At 40.9% G+C, this 10000-nt stretch overlaps 2 protein-coding genes across 2 annotated transcripts in view; one reads left to right on the top strand and one right to left on the bottom strand.

Moving 5' to 3' along the window:
* Positions 1-5366, top strand: part of LOC147032352 (uncharacterized) — a 24206-nt gene extending 18840 nt beyond the window's left edge. Inside the window, exons 2-3 of the mRNA XM_085869890.1 lie at positions 1069-1206; positions 1332-5366. Coding sequence (XP_085726016.1) covers positions 1069-1206; positions 1332-2098 — 905 coding nt within the window. The 3' untranslated portion in view covers positions 2099-5366. The remainder of the gene's footprint in view (positions 1-1068; positions 1207-1331) is intronic.
* LOC147032350 (uncharacterized) overlaps positions 1-10000 on the bottom strand; it is a 178179-nt gene that overhangs the window by 85046 nt on the left and 83133 nt on the right. The window lies entirely within an intron of this gene.

Genomic DNA, 10000 nt, shown 5'->3' on the forward strand with positions numbered 1-10000 from the left:
TTCCACACTGTGGTCTTAGGCCCCCCTCCCTGTAGCTCTGCAGCCAGTCTTGCTGCCATTGCCTCTGGTCCATTGGCCAAACAGTTCATACTGTCCTTTTAAAATGCAATGCACCTTTCATGTGCCTAAGTTTTCACCTGAAAACCGGAGGTTTTATGGAACAAACTTGCTCTCCACAGGACTGTGTTAATGTTAACATTCACTGCCTCTTCAGTGCATGTTTTAAAAGACATCTTGATTTCACATTTTCCCTGTTGCAAGAGTAATTTAAGCTACACAGGCATATGGTCCATGCTATTCTTACCACAATCTCGCTATGGACCTCCCTTCCTCCTTTTGATGTAACAATACATTTTAATTTGCTTTTAATTCATTTACACTTTGAATATTTTTGTCCTTCATGTTTGTAAATTTTTGTTTAGATTCCACGGAATTTTTCTGACATGATCATTTATAAATGCTATCTATATCTTAGCTTTTCTTTTGGATTGTTAAGGTAGCTTGTTATTAGCTTGGCAGTATATCAAACCTCCTGAGAGATTATATAAGACTAAAAACGAGTTTTTCTGTGTCACCAACAGAATGTTGTATCGTGGGTGGACCAAACCAATTTTTTAAGGGTGCATTAAACGAACATATTCCATGTATCCACACTCCACATATGTTTTTAAGACAAAAGACAGATATGATGAGGCTGCATATGATGTTATGGTTTGTTCATTCAGGTTCACCTTTCTCCGATTTGTCAAAAGTATGTGTCCCTGTTTATTTGCAAATCTTGATGTGACAGGGGATTTTACTGAAGGAGTACGATTAAGATTAGGAATTAGGGTAAACAGCACAGAATGTTCCAAGAAGTACTAACACACCTATTGCCAGTATAATTGCAAACTTGAAAGCAGATTATCCAAACGCATGGAGCTTCACACAATGCTAAATAATAATTGTTAAACATATTGGACTGTTATGTTCTGAGGGTTGTGAGCACTTATGAAAAGGAGATAAAAATCGAGATATTGATGTACTTTGTTACTTCCTATTTCCTTCAACTGTTTGACATTTTTTCAGAAGAACTGGTGGAAACAGCATATTTCGAAGGCAACAACATTGCTCCAACTTCACATGAGGCTTTGAACACTCATCATGTGAATCAAGATACATATATAGCTCCTCAGGAGTCCAGCAATTCTTCTGAGCAAACAGCTGGTGAGTGCAGCTTTACACAAGACTTGGCTGCTGTCTTCTTACTTTTTTTTTGTTTGAGTGAAAATATTTTATTCTTGCCATTTCTTACAGGTTGTAAAACACATTCTTGTGCATTGTATTTGCAGTGAAACCTGCAGACATTGGCAAGCTGTTGAAACCCAATTCCATCCAAGTGTTGAACAAAAAGGGTAATTTAAAGAAGCAAGCAAAGAAACGAACCAAAATGTCTTCCAAGTACCAGTGCACCTATTGCCAGTATAGTAATAAACTTAAAAGTAGATTATCCAAACACATGAAGCTTCACACAAGCAATAAAAACAAGAAAGGCCAAAAAAAAAAGAAATGTGAGAAAATCGACGCAGCAGAGAAAATCGACACAGAAAAAAATGACACGGAGAAAAACGACACAGGCGAGGAAAACAAAACGGCTGAAAAAGGCGATGCAATGGACAGGCCATTCAAGTGCTCTGTGTGCTTGAAGGCATTTGCCAATTCTAGTGGGGTAAAATCTCACATGAGGACCCATACAGGGGAGCGTCCATATAAATGCTCAATTTGTGATAAGGCATTTACGCAGTCAGGTAACTTATTGTCCCACGTGAGGATTCATACTGGGGAACGACCGTATAAGTGCTCTGTATGTGGGAAAGATTTTATACAGTCGGGCAACCTTGTGGTGCACATGAAAATCCACAAAGGGAATCGCCCACACAAATGTCCTCTTTGCGGGAAAGGGTTTGTGCGTTCATATGACATGAAATCTCACATGAAGACGCATACTTTTGTGCATCCATACAAGTGCTTCATTTGTGGGAAGACTTTTAGATATTCAGGTAGTATGGCAGCACATATGAGGACCCATGCTGGGCCTGAAAAAGTCACCAATGGATAGAAAAGGCCAATTGAAATATCTGAAAAGATCCCATTTAAATGCATTGTCAAGAATGCTTGGAAAGTACAAGTTCACCAGGTTTTACAGTGATGAAGGTAGAAAAACAGAGGAAAACTAGAGGGGGAGCACTTGGTAGAGTGCAAAACCTCCGCCACCAATACTGCTGGGTCACTTAAGTGAACCTGATATCCTATTCATTTGTAGGTCAAAACGGATCAGACTCTACTGAACCACGATTGAATAAACTAAACTAGATCGACGCGCATGTAGAAATGCCAAAAAAAAAAATCAATTTTTTTTGAAAAAAAAGTTGCAAAATTTTTTTTTTCTCTAACAAATTTTTTTTGGGGGGTTGGAAATCACTTAAAACATGTAGAAATGCAAAAAAATTCAAATAAAATGGAAATTTTTTTGAAAAAAGTTGCAATATTTTCTAAGTTTTTTTTTTTTGGACTAAGTCCAAAATCTAATGGCATGATCCTTGGACCATACCTAAACCCCCAACAAGTTTCGTCAAAATCCATCCAGGAGTTTTTCTGTAATACTGTTCACAAACAGACAGGGGTGAAAACAGTAACCTCCATCCATCTTCGATGGCAGAGGTTAAAGATGCGCAATATTTTTTAAGTATCTACTGCTCTCAATATAAAAAAAATGCAGAGTGCCGGAAAGCTTCAGAGCCACAAGTATTTATGAAAACATGACATTGTTCGATGTAATGTATTTATTTATTTTTATTTTGATGTGCCATACTCTTTACAGAGTGTTGGTGCTGCTAAAGCAGTTTCTTGGCAAGGGTTATACTGGGTGGTTTGCCATTGCCTTCCCGGCGTTGTTTGTCCATACTCTTATCCTTTTAAATGTGGTGCGTCAAGCAAGGAAGCAGCGTGTACCATTTTAAAACCAATTCTTTGGTATGACTTGGCAGGGGTTTCAACCACTGACCTCCCAAACTCGGAGCAGATGTTCTAACCATTACACCACCATGTCTCGTGATGTAATGCATACACTCCATGACATTGTTCAATGTAATGTATGCATACCATAAAAACTGATGTTTTCCAAAGTAAACAAGAAATGCAAAATGGCGCATTTTAAATTGTTTTGCTTTTTGATGTACCATACTCTTTACATTTATCCTGCTGATGCAAGGTCAAGCAAAGAAGCAGCGCATACCATTAAAAAAATGATCAAACTTTTAAACCCCCTGCTGTGCTGAAAGAACACATTTGAAAAATAGTTTGGATTAATTTTTAAAACCATTTTTCCTCTTGTGGTTTTGAAAGTGAATAGAATATTTTTATTACTTCGTTTAAAGTTGTTGCACCTTGAATTATCAAGAGAGTAATCTTGAAAGAGTATCAGAAATCCAAAATAGAGCCCATTACACCATATTGACTGCAAGTCGATGACATCTGAGATTCTCTTGCAATCTCAATTGGGCTCTCTGAGAACCTGTTTATGAAGGCATGTAGAATATGGTAAGATCGTGACTTGGTTAATTACAAGCAACTATTAAATAGATTGTACTCTTGCAGGAAATCACTTCCCACAAATGTATGTTTTGTGATAAAGCCTTAAAGCAGTTTAACATTAGGAATGGAGATGTATTTTGTCCATTGCTTCTTAATGTCCTTGATATTTGCTGTATCGTATATGTTTGCAATTATCCATGAGACATCGACAGTGAAGTAGCAATGAAATCAGACATTGACAATATCTCCTTAAAATGTGTCAGACTTTGAATTCATGTTATTTATTTCCTTGAACAACATACCCATTGTACAAAGAATAGATCTAGTTAAATATGCAACTTGTGATTGAAATAACCAAAACGGTTTTGTGATTGTTTGAGTGGAGCAAGACTTTGGATGTATAGCCCTGCAACAATGCTACAGTCTAACAATGGCAGTTTCCTCATAGTTCCTCACACGAGGATGAAGATCTGTTGTTTGAGCATTCTTCAGTTGTGTTTATCAACTGTAGGATTTGTTTACCTTTTTTAATTTGTGCAGCCTCATAAATGACTTTTTTTTAACCTCTCTTAAAACCCATCTCTTTACACTTGCTTTCTTTCAATTTCTACTTTTCTTACCTCATCCTTCGTTGTAAATAGCTTTGCCATTTTACTTCTAAGTGAAAAGTGCTTTATAAGAAAATGATTGATTGCAGGAAAGTTGTGTTTATGACATGATACATTATGTTTAATGTTGATAAATGTAAACCTGTTATCTTGCTAATACCAGTATGTTGTCAATAGAGCTTACATCGGATGGCTGAGGTTTTGCAGCCGAATGAACAAGAAAAAGATGTAAAATTTAGTGAAACACTAAACATGAGGCTTGTTTACATGAAACAGAAAATGATTATATGGGATCTTGATGATTTTAATTTGAGTTCATACAGAATCTGGAATTTATTTGAATAGTAACTGGTAATAAGGAGTGCAGTTTCAAGAAAAAATAAAAAAATCCACAATGAAGATAACTGAGGCAGGGATGTTTCTCATCACATTCTCAGAATGTAGAACAGTATGCCAAGAGGTATGTTCGAGTAAGATGCAATAGAAAAAGAGAAGGAAACTAGTGCAACTGAGTATGTAGGCAGAGTATGACTAATTAGTTCTACTTGAGTTCCCCCCCCCCCCACCACTCATGATTACCTCCTGTCAACATGACTATATTTTTTAATTTTTTTAATCAAACCTTTCCTATGAGTATAAATGCATGTTTGATCGACCTGCTTGAAAGATTCTGTAACTTCTCATCGGATATGAAATGCATTTTACGAGAGGGTTAGAATTATGTTCTGACACAGATATGCTATTTTCCTTTTTCTGTGTTTTGATTAATTGAACTGTATGAACATACCTTCTCTGACTCAAAACTTTAAAAAGGCTTCTGAAAACAATCTGATTTTTAGGAGGATTTCAAAGTCCATTATAACAGGACTTATTAGAGCCCAGCACATTACAACAGTGTATTGTCAAGAATCAAGTCTAAATTATCAAAGCATATATAATGATGCATCCTTTATTGATAATAAAGTTTTCCATAATTGAAAATATATTTGACTGTCACACAACTTTATGGAATATTTCTTTAACATTCTGTTAAATGTTAAATTTAACAGATATTCTGTTATACTGTCCTTTACAAACACCTTTTAAAATGTTTTAAAAGGTTTTTTTAACAGTTAAATATTCTGTTATAATTTCAAAACAATGAAATCCAGTGAGATACTGAACAATAAATATTCTTTGATGACTATTTTTACTGTCCTTTACACTTTTTAAAAGCTTTTGTTGCTGCAACCTGACTGGCCCTGTAAAAAAAGCCCTTGACCAAACATCACTTGACTTGATGGCCGATTCAGTCCACTACATGATGAAGGCTCCATCACTATGGTTCATTAATCTCCATTCTCTGCAATTTGGGCCCTTTGTACTGCAGTGAATTTTTCAATTCTGTTGCAGTTTTATCTTTGGTCTACATGTGCTTCTTCCATATCCTTCTCAAAGTTGCTCATATTAATTGTTGTTTTCATCTTGCTATATGTTCAGCCCAGCTCCATTTGTCCAGCAGCTACATTTCAGTTTTTAGATCGTAACCAGTATGTTGTTAAATTTTGTTCTCTGTCTGATTCATTGGCTTCTCTTCATCTCATTTTGCTATGCTGACACAGCATCATCCCATGGCTGTAAGTGTGATGATCAATTTTTGCTTCATATTTGTCAGACATGAATGCTGGTATTATGGAGTTATTGTAAATTTCTTTCTCAGGCAAGATAGTTGAATTTTACAGTTAAAAAAAATGATTCAGCTTTAGTAATACATCTCTTCACTTATTCAAAGTGATCTGTATACATTTGTATGATTTGCTGTTTTCTTCCATTTTGCAATGATCAATTTCAATTCATTGCAATTTTGATAGTGCATCATATTCATTGTTCGAAGTCAAAATCTTCTGACACTAAATTTTACTTTTCTATTATGATTTTCAATTCTTCAGAATTGTTGGAAATGAAAACGGTCATCTGTGAATTGCAGGTGGTTTACAGTCTGTCTCAATTGACATTTATTTATTTACTAGCTGGGATACCCATTCTACAAATGGATTTTTTTTTTTTTAGTATTTTTGCACCTTTTGTTGCAAAACTGCACCACACCACAATACAGAAACCCTCCAATATTGCAAGTTCTACTATCACAGGTTTCCACCAATTGCAGGCAACCACTTGTGTTCTGATTCCGTTATTGCGGGATTTTATTTTTACCAATCTCAGTTTTTGAGATGAGATGAGTCATTGTTTGCTTCTTGTACGTGAACGATTACCTCCTATTATGAACCTTGTGGTATTTCTCGCACACTGTTTTTAAAAACCCAAATGTAAAGCAATGGACAACGTTGGTTGTACCAAAATGTAGAGAAAGGTTATGCCGTTGGGCGAAAAGATCGAGTCGTCACATCGTTTGGCTCGAGAAGAAAATGCGGCATCTGTACGGTCTGCCATGACAATGTCAACTCGAGGGGGAGCACTCGGTAGAGTGCAAAACCTCTGCCGCCAATACTGCGAGGTCACTCAAGTGAACCTGATATCCTATTCATTCAATTTGACATCAACAGTGCTCACAGTTATAGTTTGCAACTTTCCCTTTTACTTTTAACTTTAACATACTCAATTCATTCGTCATAACGAGATTCCTTGAGACAGAAATTGATTTTACGTGGGTATATCCACCTGAAGTTCCAAAATCAGCCGCAATTATAATTTTGGCATGTTTTTTGTTGAAAATCACTGATAACATGTAGAAATGCAAAAAAAAAAAATCGAAATTTTGTTGAAAAAAAAGTTGCAACATCCCTGGGTCAGATTGCGGGAGAGTGTGTCGGAGTGGTGCTGAGGTGTTGTCCACCAGACGGCGGTCTCCTTGGGTTAACCTGAGGTGGTCCCTTCGGGTGGGTGCCTGGAATGTCCTATCCCTAAGAGAGGATGATCACCTGTTTCTGTTATCTGAGCTCAAGCCTTTGGACATCGGGATTGCAGCTCTCTCTGAGGTTCGGAGACCGGATTGCGGCGAGATAATGGTGGGTGGTTACACCTACTATTGGTCTGGTCATTCTGATGGTTACCATACCCAAGGAGTTGCTGTAGCTGTGTCCAATAAGCTGACCCCAATGATAATTGAGGTAACACCGGTCAACGAGCGTATTATGAGATTAAGGATTTGTCACTCCTTAGGTGTCATTTCCCTGGTCTCTGTTTATGCTCCGACTGAGGCGAGTGATCTCACCGTGAAGGACGCATTCGACGCCACGCTCGAGTCTGTGGTTGATCAGTGCCCCAGATGAGATACACTTCTAGTCTTGGGGGATTTCAATGCATTGACTGGAACTGATAGGGATGGTTATGAGGTGTGTGTTGGTCCCCATGGGTCAGGAACTATGAACCAGAATAGCACCAAGTTCCTTGACTTTGCAAGAAGTCATGGACTTAGGGTGGCTGGTTCATGGTTTCAGCGCCCACAAGCTCATCGCTGGACTTAGTATTCCAACGCTGGCGGTGTGGCAAAGGAGATTGACCATGTCCTCATTGACGGTCGTTGGAGGATGATCCAGAACTGCAGGGTCTACTGGAGTGCTCAGTTCCTCAATACTGACCACAGGCTTGTTGTAGCAACTCTAAAGCTGCACCTTAAATCCTGGAGAATAGTACCATCCCAGCCTCGGCTGGATGTTGGCAAGCTCAGGGATGCGAGAGTAGCTGAGGAGTTTGCGAACAGGCTGAGTGGACACTTGGGGGGTCTGGGTGCTTTGGGGGGTCCTGAAGAGTTGTGTAGTGCCTTCAAGACCACCGTCCTTGATGTTGCCGGTGGATGTCTTGGAACTCACCGCAGGGCAAAAAAGAATTTTGTCTCTCAAGCGACACTGGATACCATTTACCAGAGTCGCAGGGCCAGGCTGAATGGCAGAGCTGAGCTGTTCAGGGAGCTGAGGCGTAAAACTGTACGTGCACTGAGGGTGGACAAGGAGGCCGATGTGCGAGGAATCTGTGAGGGGGAAGAGCATCACCTGTGGACAGGTGATTCTCGTCCCGCTTACAGGGGAATTCGCGCATTACGTTCATCCAAGCCCATCCCTCGGAGCACTGCAGTTAGAGCAGACAGTGGTGGGCTCTTGACAGAGGAGTCTGAAGTGAAGGCCCGCTGGGCCGGTTACTTTGAGTGGTTGTACCAGGCTGATCCCCTAGCTGTCGAGTTGGACGTCAAGGGTGTTACAATCACTGTTGCTGACCCTCGAATCAACTGTGGTCCACCTTCGCTTGTGGAAACACGGGCTGCGGTGAACCAGTTGAAACGGGGCAAAGCTCCAGGGATCTGTGGCATCCATGCTGAACTTCTCAAGGCTGGAGGAAATGCTCCACTCGTGTCGTTGCATGCAGTTTTGTGCTCTGCCTGGAACACAGGCATCATCCCAACTGATTGGAAGAGGGGCCTTGTTGTTCCTCTCTGGAAAGGTAAGGGTGATCGCCAAGACTGCAACTACCGAGGGGTGACGCTGCTCTCAGTGCCGGGCAAGGTCTTTGCTCGGATAATTCTTGATAGGGTTCGCCACCATCTGCTTGAGCACCAGCGTCCAGAGCAGTCAGGCTTTACACCAAAGAGGTCAACGATTGACCGTATCCTTGCTCTTCGTGTCCTCACCGAACGCAGGCGAGTTTCGGCAAGGGCTGCTTGCAGCCTATGTTGATCTCTGTAAAGCGTTCGATTCAGTGAATCGGGATGTCCTCTGGAGTATTCTTGGTCTTCGTGGGGTGCCACCAAAACTGATCGATCTGATGTCTGAACTCTACTCTGGTACTGAGAGTGCTGTGAAGTGTGGTGGTACCATCTCTGACTTATTTCCATTTGTTACTGGAGTTCGTCAGGGGTGTGTACTGGCTCCCACACTTTTCAGCACTTGTATGGATTGGATTTTAGGGAGGATGTCGGAGAGATCAAGCTGCGGGGCATCGTTTGGGAATGTCAAGATCTCAGACCTTGATTTTGCAGATGATGCAGTCATCTTTGCGAAGACTTTTGATATCCTTTTGCGGGCCCTCGAGGTGCTGAATGAGGAGTCGGAGCCGCTGGGATTACGGGTTTCTTGGGTCAAAACTAAGATCCAGGCTTTCGGTGACATCTTGGATGCTGCTGTCCTGTCTGTGTCTGTTTGTGGTGAGGATGTTGAGGTCGTGGAGAGATTCACTTACCTTGGCAGTGATATTCATGCCTCTGCTGGCTGTGAGCAAGATGTCAATAGACGTCTGGGTCGGGCCTGGGGAGTCATGGATTCACTGGATCATGGGGTGTGGCGCTGCCGGTACCTGTGCGGGAGGACGAAAGTCCGAGTCTTCAGGTCCTTGGTACTACCAGTCTTGCTCTATGGATGCGAGACTTGGAATCTGACCAAGGATCTGAGACGAAGACTTAATTCCTTTGGTACCAGGTCTCTTCGGAGAATCCTTGGCTATCGCTGGTCGGATTTTGTGTCCAACGAGCGGTTGCTGAGAGAGACTCGGATGAGATTTGTTACCTGCGTCAGTTGCGGCTGTATGGACATGTGACTCGTTTTCCTGACGCTGATCCTGCTCACCAGATTCTCTCAGCGAGGGAATCTCATGAGTGGAAGAGGCCAGTGGGCCGACCACATGCCTCGTGGTTGCAGCAGGTTGACCATCATCTCAAGGAGATGGGGATGGGCCTGGCATCTGCCTGGGGGATGGCCAGACGGAGGCCCCTGGAGTACCGGCGGAAAGTGGATGCAGCGACGCGCTGTTCTGGCACATGCTCCCATACCTGACCTGACCTGTGTATCTAAATGTATGTATGTTTCTGAAAAAAAAATTTTTTATATATATAT

Source organism: Eptatretus burgeri, chromosome 2 (genome assembly GCF_056783735.1).
Source record: "Eptatretus burgeri isolate ZD-2024b chromosome 2, Ebu_testis_v1, whole genome shotgun sequence".
Taxonomy (NCBI): Eukaryota; Metazoa; Chordata; class Myxini; order Myxiniformes; family Myxinidae; genus Eptatretus; species Eptatretus burgeri.